Raw genomic sequence first — 23474 nt, forward strand, 5'->3', positions numbered from 1 at the left:
AATAGGCCAGATGCTTTTCACCACAAACACAACCAAAAAAAAAGAGGAAAAATATTTCCTTTTGGGGTTTATTCCTATCAACTCTGCATGTTTCCCATCATATTCCTGTTTTAATTAAAACATCTTTGAAGAACTAAAAGGTTTACTCAGGTGTATGCTAATTACCATCCAAATTTCATCTCATTCCTGGATGTCATGGCTGTCACTATTTAAATTCTTATTAGTGCTTTTAAAAGCTGACATTGTAAGAATTATTTCTCAATGCATAAAATCTCTGAGAAAATTGAATCATTTATGAATTCAGTTATTTCTTTTTTGTTTCTACAGAATGCCAAAACATTGCTACAAAAGTAAGTCTTTAAACTTGAGACTCTTGTTTTTTATAATCACAATTTATAAATTTATCTTCAAATCCAATGACAATAACCAATTTCTATTTTAGAATTACTGAAGCTTCTAAAGGATTTCAAATGGAAAAAATAGAGGATGGGTATGAGAATATGAACCAATTCACAGTGAACCTCAGTAGAGAAGAAAAAATAATACGAGAAATTGATTTTGACAGAGGTATGTAATTTATTTTACCAAAATTTCTTTCTTATATAGCAGCTATGTGTGATTCACATGATGATACTGAGTAGGAAACATCAAATCAGATATTTCTCTCTATGCCAAAATGTAACCAGAGCATTATGTATCAATTATAATCAAATCTAGGTTTATTTTTTTTTAAGTGCTCGGATGGCCCTGCAAATTTTTTAGGATAACTAGTGTGATTATATTAAAGAAAATGCAGTGCTAGAGGCCTTCCTCTGGAAACAACCTGAGCCATGACTGCAGACCACAGGATTTGTCAGATGGCACAAAAGCAATGGTTTGACCAAGTTTGACAGTCTGGTTTAGGCATGTTGGTATCTCAAACTTCCAGTCATGCATTGCAAAGCACTGACCCAGTAAAGAATGATGAGGACAGCTTCAATTGCATTAAAACAAACATATACCTAGAATTGGAAGAAGGACTTTTTTCATGAGATTGTGCCAGATCCCAGGTAGCCTCTCCCCAAAACGTGCAGGGCTGTGCTGCATATTCCTCATGAGGATAACTGCATTGACAGGAATTTCTGTCCTCCTTCCCATGGAAAGGGACAACTTAAGATTTTAACCAGCATGTGTGTTCAGTGTCTTCCTTGCCCCAAAGCTCCTGCTGGCAGCTCCATGGCAGTGCCCAGTCCAGGCTGGTGGGAGCAGGCTCCTCACCAACACCCTCTCTGCGAGGCAGAAGATTGTCAGTGACTTTGCCATGCAATTGCAAATGGCTTCTTAATTACCTAAAGACTGAAGTCATCTTCACATGGTGCTCATCCTGTCATTTTACACATGTTCTATCAGAGGAGGAGGGAGAAGAAGAAGAGGAGGAGACAGAGGATGGTGAAGGCTTGGGTCAAGTCCACACAGAGTCATCAGGAGAGGAGGAAGAGGAGGAAGAGGAGGAAGAGGTGGAAGAGGAAGGATCAGAGGGAGTACCACAGGCACCTCAGCAGGACCCTGAAGCACAGAGTGCAGGGGGAGAGCCCCTGGCTGAACCCACTCCAGCACCAGTGCTGGCTGCCCCAGCTGGTCAGGTAAATGTCTGTGCTGCCCCACTGCCCTGCCAGCTTTGCTGAGTGCACCTGGCAGAGCCAGAAATGCTCCCCTGTGTCCTGTGGGCACCGTGACTCAGGAGCAGGGCTAAGGGAGTTAATGCACTGGAGGGCAAAATTATTTATTGCCCTTGTACACATACATGCAACTTTACTTCAACATGTGCATGTGTCACTCGATAGGCAAAAAATTAGCTGCTAGATAAATTAAGATATATATGGGATACATAAGTGATAAATAAAAAAGACTCCATTTGGGAGTTCAGTGCATTACAACGAATGTTCTGCTTGCTGTGATTTAACTCAGACTAACTGTTATAAATGAGATGATTGTTAAAATATTTATACCAAGAGAATTTGGCATTCTCTCTGGATTTAGGAAGCTTTCCACCACCAGTTTTTAGATTATACTTCTACTGTTTTCTGTGAATGGCACTTGCTGCCTTCTACTCTGATCGTCCTTGGGATATGTCTAGCTAGATGCAGGAATATCATACACCAAACAGGAGAGGAAACTGCCTTTTACAACCTGACAGCAAACAGGTTCAGGGTGTGAATATTTTAGGCCAACACTTTTCTTAGGGAATTTGATTAGAATGAGACCATAATTGCTGCATATTCTAAAAGATGTACATTAAAAAATATACTTCATGTGCTACTTTAGTTTGCCTTGCATACCATTAACTTAGCAAATTCTCCTCTTAGACAATTTACTCAGTGAAGTTGCTGAAGGGTAAAGGCTGCTGTGAATATATTTGAGGAGGCCTATGTGAAAACAAGAAAGCACGCAAAGGATATTTGATTGTAGGAAGCTCCCTACCTAAAACAAGTGAAAATAAATACTATAGATTCATTCTTTCTTTGATCTAAAAACATGTGTGAGTTTTCACCAGTCATGTGAAGATGCTCTTAAATCAGGCTTTACTGATTTAATCAAAATTTGAAAATTTGCTCTGAGTTAACTAAACTTGTGTTCCCTAACTGATGCAGGGTTTTATGCAAACAAGAACTAGGCATAAGCAATTCTGCCCACCAACATGAATTCTCTAATTTCTAAGGCTTAAGTGAGAAAGGTATAGCATGATGCTCTAGAAATTGTAAAATGCCATTAGGAGATGATCAAGCATGAAGTCAGACATGGTATGTGGGTGTTGTGCTGTGACGGATACCTGTATTTGAGTTTTTGCCTTCTGGTGTAAAAAGGCAAAGCAGAAATGCAGTGATGATAGCAGACTGTGTGTGCAGAAACCCCAAGAGCTTGATGCAGGTAGAGTTGCAGTTCATCTGGCTGCTCCTCTTCCTGGCAGAGCAACAGTGCTTGGCTTACAGCATTGATGGCAAGGCTCGTGGGCAAATGCTTCTCTGCAGTATTCCCTTTATTCTGCTGCTTGTATCAACAGACTCCTTGGCAAAAGTGTTATTCTTAACCTAAATCCCAACAAGCCATCTGAAGGTACCTACACCTGTCATTCATGGCTGGTATGGGTTCATGAGACTCTCATGCAGAATTTAAGCTTTTAGGATTTAACTGAGGGTTTATCTGAATTGATGAACCCATTGCTCACTCCTTTCTCAGTTAGCACCCCCTTCCCAGCTAGTTCTACCTTCCTGTTCTATTTTTGGGTTCATTTATTTTCTTTCTCTTGTCTGTGTTATTCAAATTATATAGTTGCTTTTGCTTTGCATTTTGATTGCAATTCTTTCAGATCATATTAGTGGGACAAACCTATGCCTTGCAGTGCTATCTAACAAACACAACATGCAGAACAATGTGACTACAGCAGGAAGGTAATGTGGTGCACTGTGCTTGTTCTTCTCTTTATCTGTCCTGCTTAAGGATGTTGTTGTGACACCAAGTGGTTCTCAACAGACTCCCGAGTCTGACACTCAAGTGCCGGCCCCAGCAGAAACCACGGATCCCTTGTTTTACCCTAGCTGGTATAAGTCCCAGTCACGGCAACCAAGCAGCCCAAGCTCAACCCCGGTGAGTGGGCTGGGGAAAGTAGGGACTCCTGTTTCTCTGGAAACAAGTGCAAAGAAGGCAGAAGCCCCGACAGCAGCAACAATCGAGGAGAGTGCACCAGGGAGTGGTAAGGAAAGTAATGCCACTGCAGCGATGTCCAAGGTCAGTGCTCCCAAAGTCATCCCAGAGGGCTGAGACGTGCAGCAAGGCGGGAACAGCAATGTTAAGGAAAATGTGGCTTCATTTTCCTCTGCATGCTAAAGAACAAGAGCAATTTCAAACATGTGAAAGCAGCACAAACTGGATTTATAGATGCTTCAATGTGTGACAGGCTGACTATAGCTTCGAAGCAGCATGCTGGTGGTTGCTTGTGCTTACCTGCTGGTGCACCTTGCTTGTGCCAGCTGTTATCCAAATTACTCACACACAGGAACTATTGGAGAGGCCAGTGATGTTGCTGCACATCAGATATTTGCATGTGTTAGTGGCAGAGAAATCCTGTGCATGAGATTACTCTCATCACCTGCTACATACCGTCTGTGTATGTGCTGTCCTACCGTGACTGGTGGAGCAGCTATGGCTTGGCTTTGCCTTCTGCAGCTCTGTGGCTGCACCTGGAGTGCTTCCCCATGTGAACATGAAGCTGTGCAAACACCCAGAGCCTTCCTGCGTGGTTGGTTGCCTCTCAGTAAGGAGTGTGGTTTCCTGGGTTCAGATCTGTGGCAGAGGCTTTGCTCCAAGGAATCTTGAGACTTGATTAAAAGAGAGCATGAAGAAAATACATTTCAGTTCAGTGTTAGACACTCAGCAGCATGATGGGATAACAGATACTGATGTGTTGAGGACAGTAGAATGTTTTCCTTAAAATGACAATATTAGAATTGGTATAACCTGAATTTGAATAATCCTCCTTCAGCACATGTATACAAACTCCACATGGCCCAAAGACACAAAGAACAGAGTTGAGGGAGCTGTGCAAGGATTTGCACACTACACCAGGTCCTGCTCCAGTGTCTGGTGACCAGCCCATGAGCAGCACTCTGTAAATCAAACCATAGTAATTTACAGGTTCTAGCTGCATGTTTTAAGAAAGAAATTACCTGTATGTGTGCAATGAGAAGAGATTGTGTGTGTGTGTGTGTGTGTGAGAGAGAGAGAGAGAAAGAAAAAGTGGGTATTAAGTATTTCATGCTGTTTCCTTCAAGTCTGGAGATGACTATATAGCATACATAAGCAGCTACATAGGCTGCAATTGTATGAAAATAGATAAACAATCATGTTCCAGGCAAAAAGTTAGGAGAAGGAATTAACAGAGATATGATAAAAGGGGCACTTCTGCTAGAGGTTTCAGTCAGTAATACTTGAATTTGGTGGCTGACTCTGCTGACTTTCTTAACAAAAGCAACATCTGACCACTAAATTTCAGTGGCTATTTTTCAAGTCAGGGTTTATTTGGGAATATTTGAGTGGAATTAAAACAAGAAGTACTTTAAAATTATCAAATCTACTACGACATTGTCTTCTTAAGTATATTCTAAATGAGCTGGCAAAAAGTAAATTCACAATGAAATTTATTGTTTCCTCTTAGCTTTCCTAAGAGCTGTTTCCTCTTATTAGTTACACTGATGACCAGGCAGCCTAACCTCACCATAGGTACGTAAGTTCTGTACTAGCTCCCAGGTTAATTTCCTGGGAGCTTGCCTAAGTGTGGTCTGCATCCCTCAGCCCCAGCAAGAACAAAAGGAACAAAACTTGTGTTTGACATGGGCAGCTGTCTGAAAAACAACAGCAGCCTGGTACCCAGCTTTCTTCATTGAATACCAGGAGCAAAAACAGGCACATAGGAAAGATGTCAGTTCCTGTTGGCATGTGAGTTTGGGGGTGCTGCATCTCAATATTTTCCCAGATCACAGGTGACACTGGCATTTTGGAAGGAGGAGGAGGATGTTGAGTAGAGTAGCTCATGGTTCTGGGGACGTGGGAGAAAGGAGCAGGGGAAACAGCTGAGGATGGGATTGCCAGTGAGCTGGAGACACAGCAAGAGATAGGAAAGCACAAGAAGCAGAAAAATGCAGAAGAATAGAAAGAGCAGGATGTCTGAGTGAGGGTGATGCCATGAGATGATGCTGTGGTCAGATTTAAGGATCTGAGCTGAGATGTGTCTCTGTCACAAAGGAAATGACTGCTGTCGTGGGGCAGTGATCATTTTCAGTTATGTGAACTTCAACTTTGTATTTTTCCTGCATGTGATTTTACTCAACCCACTCTGAAGTGCTATATTCCCTTTTTTTTAAACCCCAGCTGATGTTCTTCACACCACTGTATTTACTCCCTTTCTCTAATTAAAGTATATCATGGAAAAGTGCTGTGGAAACAGAGCTTTTTGACAGAACATAGTGATAATGAGTACTTCATGTGATGACAACACTGGTGAAGCACTCTTCTTATTTTCTCACAGGAGTTAGCATTCTGCATAACACTTTTGGCATTTCTTATCATACTACATCGTCTTTGGAATCTGATTCAATACATGATTTGTACTTTCATGGGTAGGAAATATTTCATTTTACCACTAACTAACAGTTCAAATAGTGTATCTGGTGATGTTCCTATATAGCTTTAAAGGACTTTTTCCCTTTCTTCCTATCCAAAAACATCATGCTAGTTCACAACATGAGCTGCCTAAATCATTTCTTCCTCCTCACAAATGCCACCCTTCAGCTTATTCCTGCATGGTTAAATATTGCAACTCCCTGGTTCAAAATGAAAACAGACATTTACTCTTGCAGATATATGGGCTTGTATTTCAGTTGCTGTTCAGATGACCAGCAGGATGGAGAATCTGTTGGTTGACAGGTGTGAAGAACACCAAGCTTGTTCAGTCCAGCAAGTAGGGGAGGAAGAGCTGGAGAGTAATAATTGGCATCAGGGGGGTTAAGGTCAGGAAAACAAATCCACTGAATAATCCTGCTGCCAGGATCACCACAGAAAGCAAATCACCTATGCTCCCTTGGGTGGATGGCTCAAGCCCCACTCTCCAGAGGTCCCCATGGACATATTGGAAAGGGGTCCCTCACACCCCAGCTCACACAGCACACCCCACATTCCCTTCAGGTCCCACTGCCATTCAAGCTATCTCTCCCACATTCCCAGTGAGCATGGAGCACCAATCATGGCCCTGAAATGCAGCATTTACAGGAATCCCACCCAATCTAGACAAAGGAATTTTTTTTCCTTAGGTCACATTAAGAGTTGAAATATCCACAAGATTAAGGACTAAGAACTTCACTACCAAATGAAGTTGTCCCAAATACAGACTCTGTAATCTAAACCTTAACTATTCTGTAACATCTCTTCTGGAATAACCCCTTTTTTGGTAGACAATATCCATGACTATCTTCCAGTTCCAAATTTGTGCCCTTCTTAGGTAATTCATACATGTGTGTTCAATTTTCAGTGTGATATAACTGATCTACAGAGAATTCTGTATTACAACTGGGATATTTAATGTTGTTTACTGAAAACCAAAAACCTGACTCAAACCAGTTGTAGTTAGCTTTGGGTATTTTCTCAAATGACAGACAAATTCAATGTTGATCTATTCTTCAACACAAAGATGATTGGTTTTCCCTGCTCACTTTCTGCACTGTGGTCTCATCACTGTACATGATATGGAGCATCTATGAAAAGTGACAAACTATTATTCAGCTTTTCTGTGCAGAACTTCCAACACTCTGACTGAAGAATATCTCTCAATTAAAATAATTAAAAGGGAGAGGGAAGAAGTTATCATCTACACTTTAGTTGCATAAATTAGCCGAAAAGATTCACTGTCTGGTAGTAATTTGAATTTGAAGAGCATTGGACAATGTGAATCTCAATTAAGTCCATGGACCATCGTTTAATCTTCATTTGGTTGTGTTTGGTTTTGAAAACTTGTATTATTACTAAAGGACATAGAGGTTGTTTTTATTCCTGGGAAATCAGGCATGTGAAGAGCACCATGCTTTCTTTCCCCTCTCCTTATTTTTTTAAATTCAGAATACCTTTTAAAATCAAAAATAGATAAAGGCAGAAAGCTCTTATTTCTACTGTTTGAGACCTCTCTCTGTGTGGTCTCTAATGACATCTTTATGATTTATTTAATAATGAAGTAGAAAGGAGTTGAAGGGAAAAGACATTTTGGTCTCAGATTCTATTTGCATAAAAATGGTTTTATTCTCCTTGCATAGTGAGGTGGCTGGTTAGACAGTTTATGTGTCTTCATTTTTCATATGAAAGATCAGGTCACTGCCCTTGTTCCTTTGTGTGATAAGCCCCAAAAGCCAAATAACAAAATTACTTTGAATAACTGTGTAATTATTTATAATAATAATATAAACCTGCATGACTGTCATCATAAGAACAGGATATATTTTATTTTCAGACTCTTTTAATGGAATGCACCAATAGGGTTTTAATTGGTTTTCAGCAGCAAAAAGAGATCAGTTCCCCTATTAATTCCCGACATTTACTTTATTCAAGGGTCATTTCACTCTAAGAAATTGTATTGATGCATCTATAAATTTCCTCCAGAGTGTGGGAGCAGGGATAAGGCAACAGGAGCCACAGCCTGCAGGTGTGCAGATTGTTTGGTGTAAGAAAGGCCAAAAGAAGATTATTCAGCATGAACAAAATAAGTAACTCTGCATCAGACAGCCTCATCCTCCTTTGGGGAGTGCCTAAATCAGCAGTGTGGTCACCACGGGCTGCTTCTGCCTCTGACAGAGAATGAGAGGCATCTCCACTAAGAGCAAGTTCAGCAGCAGCTGCTGCTTCTCACTCGGCACCTGTCCCACCTGCCTGCTGAGTGTGAGGTGACATTGCTCCCAGCCCAGCTGCCCCTGTTTGGTGTCTGAAGCTGGGGAGATCTGAGCCTCGGGAGATGACAACCAGCAGCAAATGATTACAGCACAGGGAGCAGGAATAGCATCAATGAACTGCCTTGGCTCCATGGGGAGGGCTGTATTAGTGGTGAGTGACACAGACATTAGCAAGCAGCCCTTTCCAGTGCATGGGAGAAGCAGATCTTGGAGTCCCACAACTTTCCCTAACCATATTTTGTCAGCAACATCTCTCATGCAGTGAAACCATATAAATTTGTGAGCGTTCATGAAACTCTTGGTTTGTCTGAGTCTGTGGTTACCCGGTTTATTTCAGCTAAAATGAAGTGCTGGACCCTGCATCCTGTTACTGAAATTCCCCATAAGAAAAGAGTCTGTCTGTGGCTCCAAAGGACTCCATTTAGTCTGAAATGAAATGCAAGTTAATCATCCACAAACAGTAGCCTGATCTAATTTCCCTTTGCAGTCAGCAAGTACAGTGCTTTAATTCCACGAGGATATAAAATATAATCAGGACTGAACTGTTTGGGAGGAGAAATACTAATGGAATGGCCTATGCTAATCTTGTTTCATTAGTTTTAAAATTTTCTATTACTTTCTTGCAACCTTATGCCATCTGCCAGAATTACCATAAGGACAGTCTTCTCTGTATTCATGTACTGTAGTTCTGTAGTTCTCTTTGCCCTGCTGCTGAATACTTTAATTTCAGCTGGTGATCCTTCTTTTTTTTTTTTTTTTCCCCATGAAACATCTTTAAATCACATCAGAGAGATCAGTATTTAGCTAAGTTTTAGCTGATTGGTTGTCATGTCAATGTGCAGACAACATGGACTAAATAAGATCATTGAAAACCAAAATAAGGCCAAGAGATTGCACTGTGCTCTTTGTTCACATACCTCCACTTTTCCATCAGGGTATGCAAGGCATGGTCCCACATTTTAGCACAGTGCTGCTCTGGAGTGTTTGCACAAGCATAGAACACAAATAAGAAATGTTCTCTTCACCAAATTGGAAACTCAGTCTTGCCAATGTGCTCAGGTGAGGAAGACAAGCACCCACTTCAAGCCAGCTGTTCCAAGAGGGATTTCTTGCTCAAGAGAAGGCAGTTTTGTGAGGCTGGATCTTGCAGGAATGGGGCTAAGAAAGGGTCTCTATTCCCGACACACCGTCCCACAGTTTCCCCCAGAGCAGAACAGGAAGTTTGTTAGCATCAGCCACGGGCATGGCCCACGTAGCTTTCTTCCAAGACACCAGCTGCTGATTCAAAGGCTCTCTGCTCCCTGCAACGTGTGTTTAGTGCTAATGAAAGATCCAGGAATGCAGACAGCAAAAATCAGCTTGATACTTGCAATCTAGGTCTTTATATACCTGTATTTTACCTTTCCTTAGGTGGAAAATTGATGAGTTTATTCCTGTACCATTAGAAAATATCTGCAAGGTTTGTCTGAATGAAAATGAGTCATCTGTCCTCCATGAAGCTGAGCTTTTTGTAGGAGACCCTTGAATCAGCTGGTGTAGAAGCCCAAATCAAATTCTGTTTCAATCTTCTCCCTAAACATCTCTTAAATTTCACTGTGGGGGGGTGGGGGTAGGAGGGGAGCATTCCTGTACCTGAACAAACACTAGATGCAAGAAACTCAGTTAACAATCAAGAAATTCTGCCTTTGCTTCTCTGTAGCTTGACTCAGTGAGTTGGGACTCAGTGATAGCAGCTACATCTGTGGCCATTCAGGCTGATGTTCAGTTGGTGGTAAATTTTGCCTGTAAATTTCCATTTTGTTTCTTGACTTTGTGCTTCAGGTGAATTTTTTTCTCCTCAGTTTGGCAATACATGCAGAGGAGATCAGCAAAGTCTTGATTGTTCCTCTTTTAACACCTCCCTCTCCCTTAATTTTGAGAATTACCTGGGTGATTCAGAGACAGCAGCGATGACTCGTGAGGGCAATGCATTAAGACCAGATTTCAGACAACAGTTTCTCATAATTAATATGAGTGGCAAATACTTCACCTGAAGTTTTCCCTCAAATAGTCTGCTCTGCTGTTTGTCTGGTGAGTCATAGATACCATCTGATTTATGGATATTTCATTTTTTTCAGTCTATTACTAGTAAAAGGATCTCCAATTTGTCCAAACAATGACAGTTTGGACAAAATTATTTTTCCTGTTGAAATTAATACAAAGCCAGGCTCACATAGACATTGTCTTTGTGTGACTAGGTCATTTAAATACTGAATTCTACCTCCATTCAGCCTCCTCCTCCAAGCATCACCTGTTCTGCTCATTGTTAAGGAGTTTGGAAAGGAAAATAGAATGTAAACAAAAAATATTTTTTAATCATGGATGAACTGTTACTGGTTTACATCACATTGTGGTAGATGTATGTCACAACTACACAAACCATCTGCTTCTGGAATATTTGTTTAGTTACCTTACTGCCTTGAGACAGGCCAGGCTTTCAGTGCAGCCACTCACTCACCTCTGGAAAGCAGCACTGGTGTCCTGTAAGCATTAGAGATGGATCAACATTTAAATTCCAGCCTAGCTGATTGAAAATCCCCGTGGTGGTAATTAGTTAACTGGGCCTGAACCCCTATGTTTGGGAAGGGTATCCTTCCACTTGCAGGGTTTCCAGGCTTGTGAGCAGGCAGGGGCTGGACTGCAGCACCTTGCCGTGCCCACCTGCTGGGCTTTTAAAATGGAGATTAGGACTAGGGGGGCTAAAATGGAGATAAAGACCATGTGCAGCCAAAATTAAATGGAAAATGAGGAGACAGACATATCAAAGAGTGATGATTCAATCTTGTATCTCTTTTGAGGTGATATATATTCCTGGCATCTTTGCAATAATCCTCAGGTCATTAAGTAAGAGGCCAGTGACTAATTAAAAAAAACCTGTTATCCCTGGCTGCCAGCCAAGAGGTGCTGCAATGTTCAAACCATGCTACAGATGTCAAACAGAGACATCATGCCTTTGACTGAGCAGAGAATGAGAAGCTCACAGTCCTGGGGGATAAGTGATCTGAATTTCTTACTGCTCTTTTCAATTTAGAGAGCACCCTATAAAATCTGCCTGAGTCTGTCTCAGCCACTGAAGGTGGTGATCGAAATACAGATCAGTCACTCAGAGCACTCCTGGCTCAGCACTTCTGTACACAGAAGTGGTTTTTGTTCATGATGAAACACTTGCTGTATGACTTATTCTATTACAAAATGCCTTACCAAGAAAATATAGCTGTCATTTCCCCCATTAGTGCTGATGAGCCTCTTCAACATCTGACAAAATATTTGTTTTTAAAATGCATTCATTTTTATATTTATGCACAAATTCAAAATTTAATTTTAGAAAATAAATGAATTTCTTTTTAAAGAAAAATTGGGTGCCTGCCCAGATGCAGGTCAGTTCCAAGCTTGCCTCTGGTGACAGTGACTCTATACCCTATCAATACCTGGTCATTAACTGTGACTGAATCCTAAGCTCTATGAGCAGCATTTATCACAGCTTCCTTGGTCTTCACCTGGGAACAGTGTGAGATGGACAGAAGGAAACTTGATTTAATATCTTGCTCATCACTTGGCTGAGTGCTGTGCAAGCAGGCCAGCACTGCTAACGGGCAAGCAGAGATTACAATGTGAGATTTGACATGACAGACATCCATCTGGGCAATCACAGAGCTACTCACTGAGCAGTTCTGGAGTTTTGGAGCGGAGTCATAGCGTGGAAACAGCTTCAGTTGCTGTGGTTGCAGTAAGGAGCAGATTCAGGCAACTGGAGACATGGAAAAATGAGCACACAAAGAAAAAGTGGTAGCAACAACAGCTGATGAGGGAAAAAAAAATGGTGTAACTGTGGCCAAGACTTTCTTCTTCTGTTATGTGGTGGCTTTAAGGAATGACAACAGGTTGCTTTAGCTGACAATCTTGCTTTTTGTCCTGCACCTCCACTGGTTTTGTCTCTCAGAGAGGCTGTGCTGTGCCCACAGCTCACAAACACCACTCTCACCCCCTGCAGGCTTAGGAGAGCCCAGGGCAGTCACTCACAATGTGAGCAGCACGGGATGAGCCTCCAAGCATGGGATGTGTGCGTCTACACATCTCAAAGCTATGCTGGCTCTGTTATCTGATCCCACAAATGGAGCTCCAGGGTGAATCACAGCCTGAACTATCACTGTGTCATTCATTGGATTTCCAAAAGTACGGTTTGCAGAGGGAGAAAAAGCTTTGAAATACAAAAGTCCACATTAGTCAAAGGAAGGTCTGCCTGACAGAGACAGACAGGACATTAAACCACTACTATTTTTGCTACTTCTCCCTGAAAGCTAATAGCAAAATTTCTACAACATGGATTAGATTGATTACTGCCGTGGAGAAGTTCTTGGAAGGTCTTTACTTCACATTTAACTTGTTAATCTGAATTCCTATCTATTTGTGTGACAAAGCAGCAGTAGGAGGAAGAGGGAAGAGCTGGTATTCATGAGTAGCTTCCTGGCACTGGTGACCAGCATGTAGTACGTGACCAGCACTTACTCTGGCAGCCTCTCAATAGGATCCTCCCTGTGCTAGACAGTTCTCCAGCAGGCCTGCAAGTGAGCAGAAATGGTAAAGGCTCATTGTTCAGGAGGTCCCAAAAAACCTTCACTCCTAGAGGAGTGAAGAATGGTGTGGATAGATGCAGGACAGACTGTTCTGATCATGCAGCCTCACATGTTTTTAAGACTCTCCTGTTGGGTTTCCTCCATTTTCCTGCCCAGTAGGAGGACTAGGTTTCATGCAAATATGTAGTTAATTACTCCCAAAAAAAAGTTGGATCAATGAGGTGCAGCAATGGGTCAAATATTACACAAGTATGTTATTTCTTCCTTTTCTTCCTTAAGTTATGAAAAAAATAGGTGATTTTTATAGGGGAACTGTATGTCATTTGTCCCAAGTAATGCTGAGAAGAAAGCTGCTCTCCCACACCATGTTCTAATGCAGTTTCCACCACAGGTTCAAGTGTCTGGACCTTCATGTCCCATGGGAGATGCGTGGAACCTATACCAAAATAAGACAGTTGGGCTGTTTTCCTCTGAAATATATTTTATCACTTTGAGGTCATTATGTAAGAGACTCTGCATTAGACATTATCCATATAATGTTAATTGTAATAGTGATGATCTATTGAAGAAAGGCATTTCCTCCCAATGGACTTTTAAAATTAATTACTGACCACTATTAAGAGAGTGATATGTCTAATTCTGTGTCTGATGGAACTTGTCTGTGCATACAATTTTGTCTGCTACCTTATGTGTTTCTGTGGCAGGTAATTGTAACAAATATTTTGGAGAATGCTCTGTTGATTCCCACTGATAAAAAAGATCCATGCAAAATAAGCAGCCCCTTAGCTTTGAAACAATATTGTTGTGATATACGTGACAGCTGCCAGGTGTTATGCTGAAGGAGCTAGACTGCATAAAAATATGAAAACAAAATGTTTGAACTAAAGTTTAAACTATTTAAAAATAACCTGTTGTGCTCCCTTTGTTTCCTCTGCCTGGAAGTGTTGAGTGCCAGCAGTGTAACACTTGACATTTGAGGCAGACAAACATAGCCTACAGATTCTGTGACTGCTTTGCAACCAGCTAGCATTTTTTAATCATCCCTGTTCTTGTCAACATTGGGGGTTGTTTCTAAACAAGCCAGCTAAAAATGGGAATTAAATTTAATTTCTAACTCAATTTCTGAGGCTGGAATCAAGAAACCTGTATTTTCACTGCTTCTCTCTCCAAGACCCACACTTTCTAACAAATTCACACCCTTGCTCTCCTGCTGGATAAAGAGGAGGCAGCAAAGGCACCGGGTAGTACATGTGCCTCTAAGGGTGTGGATCCAGTTTTTCCTCTAGCAGAAAAGGTGATTCAGAAGTTTTTTGCCAAATGGCCCTGCCTCTTATTGCTTCCCAGGTGCCACCACTTACAGGGCATTTGTGCTGAGGAAGCTGTTTGTTGGGCTGTGCTGAAATCAAATCATTCAAATGATACAGGTTTAAAAATATCTTCCTTCACCTCAAAAAAAGGAAAAAAAATGATGTTGTTCCAGTGACATTCCCATTCTTAGCACAGCCCTTCAAAGAGCTGCAGCAATGCAAATGGACAGTGAACCATGGAACCAAAGCAGGAAGAGGTGAATGGGGACCCAAGGGGCAGAACCTGCTTCGGGCAGCATTGTTGCTCCAGAAAACATTCACATAGGTTGTAGCCAGCTGCCTCATCCATCTACATTAAAGTAGATTATGAAGCCATTCAGCCCTTCACCTTTTCTTTCGACTTCCTAAACTTAGGAGTTTGTGATCTCATAAAATAATACTGCAGTCAAAGTTCTGAATTCCTATCAAGGAGTGTTTTGATATCCTGAAATACTTGGCTGGAATCTTTCTTGTATAATTGCTTAAAAGCCAGATGTAGTCTAGCCCAGTCATCCAGAGTGTCTGTGGAGTCACTAGAGTTAAACAGGTACCTCCAGAGAGCAATCCATTTCTTTGAACATGGGACAAATCACCCTCTGGTTGTGCCTTTCTCTGATCACTCCCATTAGAGGGGATGAACAGAGTTTGCTTGAGTGGATATCTTGTTTCTGGATGACTAAAGTTTGTCAATTCAGATCCCAGCCTTTGTACCTCAAGGCTGCTGAGGTTCGTGCTGGTAAAGCAGAAATCAATGTGTAGACTTCACTGTATTTCAAATATATAAAAGGCCTAGACTACATATTTTCTCCTAGCATAAATAGGGTAACTGCTGGGACCTAATAAATGAAAATATTATGACAAACCATCCCACCGACCTCTTTCCTCATCTCTACACCCATTTTTACAAGAACCTAATACAGATTTAAGTAGAGTCCTGCTTAAGGAAGCAAATACTGAAAAATTATGAATATGTGCAACTTTGAAACGACTCATCAGGCTCAACTCTGAGATCCTTATACTGTTTATTCATGCAAATTCTAGCGTGCCAAATGCTGAGGAGTGCTGAATGGCTGCTCAGTGGGAGTTGTGGTTGCTCAGCACCTCCATAGAGCTGGCATGTAAACTCCAGTCTGGACTTTGCTTATGGGAAAAACAAAACCAACCATCAGTCATGCATGGTATACTTCTCTCCCCACTTCATGAGCTGGCCTGGTGAAAATTCCTGGTACTTATTGAAAGCACCATCTGATGTCACTCGACACCACAAGGGAAAACATAAATCAAAGGGTAAGTATTCAGCACTCTCTCAGCATTGGCCTAATGTGGTGAATGTAATCTGAGGTAAACCCTTTAGTTATTCATTATTACTTTTAGGGACCCAAAGGGTTGGGACTTGTTATTCTAGTAATGTGAAAAACAAGTCCTACCCAGGAGATCGCCAAGGCAAAGATAAAGCTCAGGTAGAAGCTTGACAAGTTACCTAATAGCAATGGACAGACACAATGAAGTGTTGAATCTGGACTGTCTTAAAGGCATGTGGCAAGCTCAGCACTGAGCTTTCCTCTGGGAGCAGAGTAGGGTTGCAGTAACAGGGAGAGCGAGATAATCCAGCATGAGATTACAGGGACCTACAGAGCGGTCAAATGCCTCAATCCCAATGACCTGCTTCTGCATTGTCTTTCACAATCAATCACAGCCTGGTTCAAACCAGGTCTTTTTCTGTAAAATCTACAGATGAAATCTTTTTCTTGGACAATTCCAGCACACTGTATAACTCTGAGTTGTGTGGGCTGCTGTTGGAAGGGAAGAATGGACTTAATAACATGGACAAAGTTGCTGCTGGCACCTTTTCATGGTTTCTTGTCTTACACAAAGAGAGCAGACCTCAGTCACTGTGTGATTCAGAGACAAACACTGGAGTGTCACAGGTGTGAAAACACAAGCCTAAAAGCCAAGTAATGTCCCTACTGTCAGTTTTGTGCTTGCTTCACTCCTAGCTGGGCGTGATGGAAAATGATTGGTTTTGGAAAGGCACATGGAGGTATTGCAGACTAGCAGCCTGCTGAGCGCAGCAAGGTGCAGGGAGCAAATGCTTCACCCAGCCAAACCCAGTGGGAATGTGTTGGAGTTCCAACATTGTTTTGCTGACACAGGAAGATGTCATCGCAGCAAAATATGAAGGAGTTAACACATTATGAAATACAGTTTTGGCAGTGATGCAGACAAAGATTGTTTTGCTTGAAATGCAGTAGCAGCAATGCTGGTTAACAGGGTTATGCAGTCAGCTTGCCAGTCTAAGTCATTGCATTGTGCTTTATTTCTTCTTATATATTGGGTCCAAATCCTATGAAACACTCAATATAACTTTAAACTCAGAGATAGTTCTTTGCTTCAAAGTTAGTCTTGATTTACTGTAAATTTGTGGATAGTGGCTGGTTAGAATAGCAAGTGAAAGTGCTAAAGGAAGCCTTCCTTTATGACAAGGTACCAGTGTGGATTAAAATTAAAAAAAAAAAAAAAGCAGGAATTGTGTTTTAAACCTCTTGTCAGTCCTATTCTTTTACAGGGTGAGAAGTGAGGACCATGCCTGCTTTCACACACTGCTGAGGGCTTGGTGCACAAAATTGTACAGCCAGTTTCAAAATTACTCTTAGCTAGTCCAGGCACTCTGACTGCTCTTCCAAAAACAAAGGCGAAGTTTTCAGCATCACAAAAGACTAATAAACCACCTACGCTCCTGCATCTACCAAGATGAAGAGAGCACCAATGCCTTATAAATTCAGAGAGTCTAGCCATGTATTTACTGTAGTCAGGTTGAAAGATTTGCAATCAGCACTTTCCAGGGCTGAGAGGCAGATCTTCTATAAATAGGCCTCAATTAGTTACCTGCCTTCAGCTGAAGATCTGGCCTCCTGGGCCCAATTCTTTGCCATACTTTTGCATGAGCCTGGAAGACAGCCCTTCTCAACAGCATTGCTGGAGATGGGCTTTTGTATTCAAGTAGACAGCTGTTTCTCCCATGTTTTCACCATGCTTGTGGTCTCCATAAAATACATCATAAAGTTAGCAAGCAAAAGCTATTTTCATCTGCAAGATGCCTGTTTGGGTTTTGCAGTAAGTCACCATGAGTGCCTTGCTTTGAAAATATGAATCTCAGTCAAAGATTGGTCCTCATTTCAAATAATAAAGCAGTTTCTCAGATAATATTTCATTGAAATTAATAGGGCTATTTCAATTTAGAGCAATCAAGGATATTGATAAAAATGGCACTGTGAACTGTAATTAGATATAAATAAAGAAACAGGGATCTATTTATTTTCATACCTTCATGCTGTCTCATTTGTTGATGACACTGAAATAGGTAGTAACTGGAATGAAGCCCAACAGCTAATTTATGTTTAACATACCACTAGTTCCTACTTATTCTTGTAGTATACTTTAACAGTAAGTACTTACAAAAATGCTTAGTAAAATCATCCATCCCATGCTTCAGTTCCTCAAAAGCATCCCCGCTTCAATGTTTGTTGCTGGATGTGTCTATTAGCAACACTGCTTAAGCAACTTTCTGGTTTAGGACAATTCTATAAATGACTGAGATGTTGGAATTCAGAGGACACTACTTTTTCATTTGCTCTCTATTGAGTAGTATGTTGACATCAAATAGTTCACCTGAGATCATGCTGAGGTTTCCAAAGTAAGCTAAAAAAGGAGAAGTAAGCTGCACAAAGAAGACTGGCAGCGTGGCTGGTTTAATTTTAGGAATGCACAATAACGTATGTGTGCATCTAGGAATACAAGGGGAAAAAAATCCTGTGTATTGCAAGTTAAATTGTGGTTTTAATGACGAAGACACAAGGCTTTCCTTAGCTAGCAAATCACACATTTTTATTAATTTTATCTTTAATAGGATTTCTGATCCTATCACAAAGCATTCTTCATTCTTTGCCAAAGGGATCTGGAACTAGTAAAATATTTCTGCCTATTACACTGCTCTGTTAAATATTCAACTAATTTTAGAAATTCCTTTTATTAGCAGCTACAGTATACATGTCCAGATTCCTTTTTCTACTGTAAGTGTAGGATACCTATGCAAAAAAAAGAGGGATATAAACTGAAGTTTATATCTCTGTATTATTTGTTTCCTGTTTCTCATCTGAGTTAAATTGAAGTGAAACAAATATTAGATGATTTTAAGGGAAAAAAAAATAAAACACTTCCAAGGCAGATTTCATAACAGCAGAACAAGTATCATTTTGAGTGGCAATGCACTGGCAATAACATTTGGCTCTGGTTCACATCAATCTGGAGACCCAGCTACACAAGCCAAGCTGGCTCAGGAACACTTCTGAACAGGCATTTATCACCTTCAGTGCAATAATATTCCAGAGGTCCAAATCAGGACTAAGCCCTTTGCACAGATGCGACACGCTCACCCAGCTTAATCCTTCCTCCAACACTGTCATGGCAAAAGTGCCTCTGACTTCTTTGGTGTTAGAAGTCTTGTCTTAGCTTCCCAAATTTCCATGCTCCCTGCCTTTTCCCTTCTTTCCCACTTCACTCTGTTTCCCTGCATGTTGTGAAGTCTTATGGATTTTAATGCGATTCATATTTTCCTCTTCCATTTATCAGCCTTTCCTTCCTTTGCAGACTGGTTCTGAGCCATACCCTCAAGGACGAGTGGAGGAAGCTCCCGTGAGCAGTGAGAGGGGTGACGAGCCGGCTCGTCATGTCTTCTCCTTCTCGTGGCTGAACTCACTGAATGAGTGATGACTCACTCTGGCTGGCTTCTGGTGTGCTTCTCCTCAGAAGGACCGCGAGCACAGGCAGCCTGGCTGCAGTCAGCAAAGAAAGTGGCCTGGGAAGGGGCATCCGAGCAGGTTTCATTCCTGGGAACTCAGCTGACCTCCAAACCATACCCTTGAACTGACAGACCTGAGAGGGAGGGGAGCATGGGGACAGATTATTCTATGTATTGTAGTCAGAGTGTTTTCCAATAATTTCTCACTTCCAGGGGGGAAGAAGCATCACTACAGCTTTAGGCTGAGCACTGCTAGTGTTGTGTAACTCACTTGTTGGCATGTCCCCATGTAGGTGTAAACACTTCACCAATGTTCTTAGCTAAAACGCTGGTATGATATTCTCTAGTAGCATCCTTTGTTAAAACAGTGTTTCTCCTCAGTATCCTCCTGCATCCCCGCTTGTCAGTGCCGGTGACTTCAGTGACACTATCATGTCCTTGGCAGCCCCAAGTCAGGGTTGTGTCTAACAGCACTGGTGCCTCCCAGGCTGCGGAGGCTGAACACGGGAGGGAAGGAGGAAGCTGCCATTTCTTCCTTTGCACTTGCTCTTTCTACTAAACCACAACAGATGATGCTTGCAGAAACACATTATTTGTACGGAAGATTCCCGGTGGCAGGAGTGAGGAAGAGACACTTACCAAAAGCACTGGCCAGGACCCCCACACAGCTCTGAGTATGTGGGGCAGTTGCTGAAGTGCTGCCCAGTCTGTCCAGCTGTATCTGTGTCCATGTCTTCTCAGCCATCAGTATGTGTACAAAAGGGACATGTTCTTACATGGAACCAGGGTGCAATAAGGTGGCCACAGGTACTTACTCAAGGTTTAATTTGAAGCCCCTGTGCTGTGCTGTAGAAAAGGTAGATGCTGACTGTCCTGTTCTGTGTGCATTGCAGATGTTGAGCCATCAAATGAAATCAAATTTGTGTCTTACAAGAGGCTCTACAAGTTGTACTGAAGGCAACACTCTGTGGTTTTTCTCACTGAGAGTAGGGCGTCAACACTCAGCAGTGTTTAAGAGATTGGCAGCTGCCGGGAGTGCTTGGTGCCATAGGGGACCAGGTGTCAAGCTCTGCACTAGCGTTACGTGTGGATCTTTCCCAAATCCCGGAGCCAAGCCCTGGGTGCCCTGTTTTGGCAGGGGCCTGTGTGGGGCTGTAAGGCTGCGCTGTGCCCCAGCAGGGCTGGTGAGCTGGCAGTGCAGACTGGTCAGCAGGCTGTGTGGGGTCAGCCCCTGTCCCGGACACCCGTTGCTACCGGCCCTCGCTGGTATCTGTTTTTCCTGGACAACGTTCCCTGGAAGACTCTCCTGCGAGAGTTTCGGAGGCTGCACAGGCGAGCTCCGCAAAGCTTTGGAACTCGCACAGCCCGGAACGAGCGCAGCCCCGCCACCGCATCGCCTCCGGCTGCTGGAGCAGCTTTTCCCTGGGATTTGGTTCGGGGTGAGGGATTTACTATTTTCTCCCAGTCGTCCTGGAGATTTCCCCCAGCTCCTCCCGGGAAGTTTCTCCACACCCACTGCAGCTTCCCTAGAAGTCCCTGGGAGGGACCCCGCTCGGGCACGGCCATCGGGACGGGGGAAGCTGAAGCAGGGGGGGAACCTGCCCTTTTGGAGTGCGAGGAGGATGCGAAAACGCAGGAGCGCCTCACCGCCTTCCCACCGCTGCTACCCGGCGGGAGGAGGCGGCCCGATCCCGGCCACAGCGGCAGGAGCCAGGGAGCCTCCTCGGGGGGCTGCAGAGGTGGGATTCGGCAGCTCCGGGGGGCTCCGATCTGCCCTCGACACCCCGTTCCCGGGAGCCGCCTGCGCCCAGGGCGGCGGCGGCGGCGGGGACAGCCCCCGAGCGGGGCCGGCGGCGTCGGGGCGCGCCTGTGGGAGAGCCCGCGGGGACAGAGCTCCCCGGGGCGGGGGGAAACATCCCCGGGGGACATCCAGGGCTCCCCACGGCTCTGGGTGTCCACGGCCATGGGTGCCACCCCGCCCCGGTGAGCGCCGAGGGAGGCGGAGCAGCCCCCAGGCGTCTAGGCAAGAAAGTCTATCAAGGCATCTTTACTTTGCAGCTTTTATTAAAAATATAAATATTAAACATTCTCTTACACAACCAAATCGACCGAGCGCTGAAAAGATGTTTTATTGTGAAAATGTTTACAGGAAAAAAAAGTGGATTGAAAGTAGCTTACAGAGATTCCCCCTCCCACCTCCCTGCCCCCAACAGAAAAGTTTTCTGTCTTCTTGGCACCATTTCTTCCAATGCTCACACATCCCTACGTAGCGATGGCACTAGAATAACTGGGAAATGGAGAAATAAATAAAGGTAAAGGAGGTTACAAACGACACTCGTGTTTCTGCACTTGGTACACGGTTGTGCATGCTAGTCAAGGGACAGAGGCTGTTCGGAATACGCCCTTCTAGGTTTAAAGCTATATAAAAATAAAGAGATGACATCAGAGCAGCACTATGGTACATCGGACGGTGTAATTATTCTTGTGCTAACTGCGGAATCTCTTTGGCAAGGCGGGGAGGGGCCGTTTCACTTCCCGATTATCTCCATCAGTTTCCTGTTGCTGTGAGCTTGCTGCGCTAACTGCTCGGCTCGGGCCATCTCCAAGACTTCTCGCAGGAGGTGGAAAGTCAGATCCAGAGAAATAGGGGGCTCCTCGGATCGCTTCTCCCTCTCCACCGCCTCACCCTCGGCTTCGCCGTCCTCTCGGTTCTCCGGCGAGCGCTCGGGCAGCTGCTGCAGCTGTTGAACCGCCGCCCGGAAAAAGTTGCTGGCGGAGGCTTCGGGCTGTAGGTGGCTGGTGCTGCTGGAGGAGGCGGAGAAAGAGCCAACGGGTCTCTTGTGAAGGTTGCCCAGGCGCAGGAAATACTCTTCTCCCATGCGGAGCAGGACAGGCAGAGTTTGCTGCTGCTGCTGCTGCTGTCGCTGCTGCTGCTGCTGGAAGAAATCTGGCTGGTGCAGAGCCCCAGGGGCGGGTGCCGGGCTCTTGCTGAGAGCTCTGCACTCCTGGCAGGGCAGGAGGGCGACCAGCAGGATTCCCGTGGAGACCAGCAGCGGGATCTTCATGATCGGGGCCCAAACCTGCGGGGGCAGAGGGGGGACGGGGGTTGGGTTACAAAGCCGAGCCGCAGCGGCGGGGAGGGCAGCGGGCGGCCGGGGAGGGGGCGTCCCCGCCGCCGCTGTCCCGGTGCTGAAACGCTCCGCTCCGCGCCGCTCCGCGCCCCTCTGTTCCCCGGTTCCCCGCACAGTACCCCCGGCCGCGCTCAGCCCGGCCCGTCCATCCGCGCCGTCGAGGCGGCCGCTCCCCGCAGAACAACCCCGCGGGGCGGCTCCGGTCTACCCCGGCAGCGGCTCCCGGACACCAGGCTGGGCTGAGCCCCTGCGCAGCGTCCACGCGTGTTCGCGACCCGCGCCTCTTCCCCCACCCGGGGCGAAGGGGAGCGTGGGGTGCCTGTGGCGGGGCGGCTCTCCCCACGAGCTGTGGGGTTCCAGCGCCCGTTCCCCACCTTCCCGCTCCCTGTGCGGCCAGGACAGGTCTCCGCATCCCGCGGGACGCGGCGTTCAGCCCCGCTCAGCGCAAGGCAGCGCATCCGCTGCGCGCCCGGGCGCGGCCGCGCACCTACCTGGGGCGGCGGCGGCGGCAGGGCAGGGCGGGCGGCGGCGGGACTCGGCGGTGCCCGGCGTCCCTTCCTCTCGCTCTCCCTCGGAGCCGGCTCCTGGCGAACTTGGGATCAGATTTGGTACTAATCAGAGCCGGGGCGCGGGATTTTTATAGCTTAGACCCTCTCCTGGAATCACGCAGAACTTGCCTAATAAGCTGACGCTCTCCCTGACAGCCCGATTGCGTGCCCCGATCTACTGCTGAATAAATCATGGGGGCCCGTCGGAGCGGCGATGGGCCGAGTTTCGCTATCGCAACCCCAAATCTCACGTCCAATTATATCAACAGATATTTATCGCCTCTGCAGTGACGTCAGCCGGGCCGGGGGCCGGGGAGCAGGATGCCCCCCCCACCCCATTGACAAAAATACTTGAATGAGATTTCCTAGCGGGCGCGTACTATGAGAGGTCACTCCGGGGAAACTTTCCACTCACGGGCCGGCCCGCGGGGAGGGACCCGACCCGAGCGGCACCGGCGCTGCTATCCCGGGCAAGCTCCTTCTCCATCCCCGCTCTTTCCCGGCCCCCTGGCCTCCGCCGCCTCCGAGCCCGCCCGCACGGGGCGGCTGTGGCGGGTGGGCGCAGGAGGCTCC

The 23474-nt window shown here is 44.7% G+C and overlaps 2 protein-coding genes across 4 annotated transcripts in view; one reads left to right on the forward strand and one right to left on the reverse strand.

Annotated features, from left to right (window-relative positions):
* The window catches only part of TRIM55 (tripartite motif containing 55), a 34981-nt gene extending 15790 nt beyond the window's left edge, over positions 1–19191 (forward strand). Inside the window, exons 6-10 of one of the 3 annotated variants that reach the window (XM_066546983.1) lie at positions 328–350; positions 443–567; positions 1390–1622; positions 3478–3765; positions 19072–19191. In XM_066546983.1, coding sequence (XP_066403080.1) covers positions 328–350; positions 443–567; positions 1390–1622; positions 3478–3765; positions 19072–19191 — 789 coding nt within the window. The remainder of the gene's footprint in view (positions 1–327; positions 351–442; positions 568–1389; positions 1623–3477; positions 3766–19071) is intronic. The other 2 variants (XM_066546993.1, XM_066547002.1) reach the window with 2 other exon arrangements.
* Positions 19192–21268: 2077 nt separating this feature from the next.
* On the reverse strand, positions 21269–23100 carry CRH (corticotropin releasing hormone). Its single transcript, XM_066547016.1, has 2 exons — positions 22845–23100; positions 21269–22302 (listed from the first exon to the last, which is right to left on the reverse strand). The coding sequence occupies exon 2, from the start codon at positions 22285–22287 to the stop codon at positions 21751–21753; it is 537 nt and encodes a 178-aa protein (XP_066403113.1). The 5' UTR covers positions 22288–22302; positions 22845–23100; the 3' UTR covers positions 21269–21750.
* Between the last annotated feature and the right edge of the window lie 374 nt (positions 23101–23474).

Source organism: Molothrus aeneus, chromosome 1, assembly GCF_037042795.1.
Source record: "Molothrus aeneus isolate 106 chromosome 1, BPBGC_Maene_1.0, whole genome shotgun sequence".
Lineage (NCBI taxonomy): Eukaryota > Metazoa > Chordata > Aves > Passeriformes > Icteridae > Molothrus > Molothrus aeneus.

What these genes read in the sequence shown, in the direction of transcription:
- CRH (XM_066547016.1), bottom strand. Translation starts at nt 22,287, where the DNA reads ATGAAGATCCCGCTGCTGGTCTCCACGGGAATCCTGCTGGTCGCCCTC.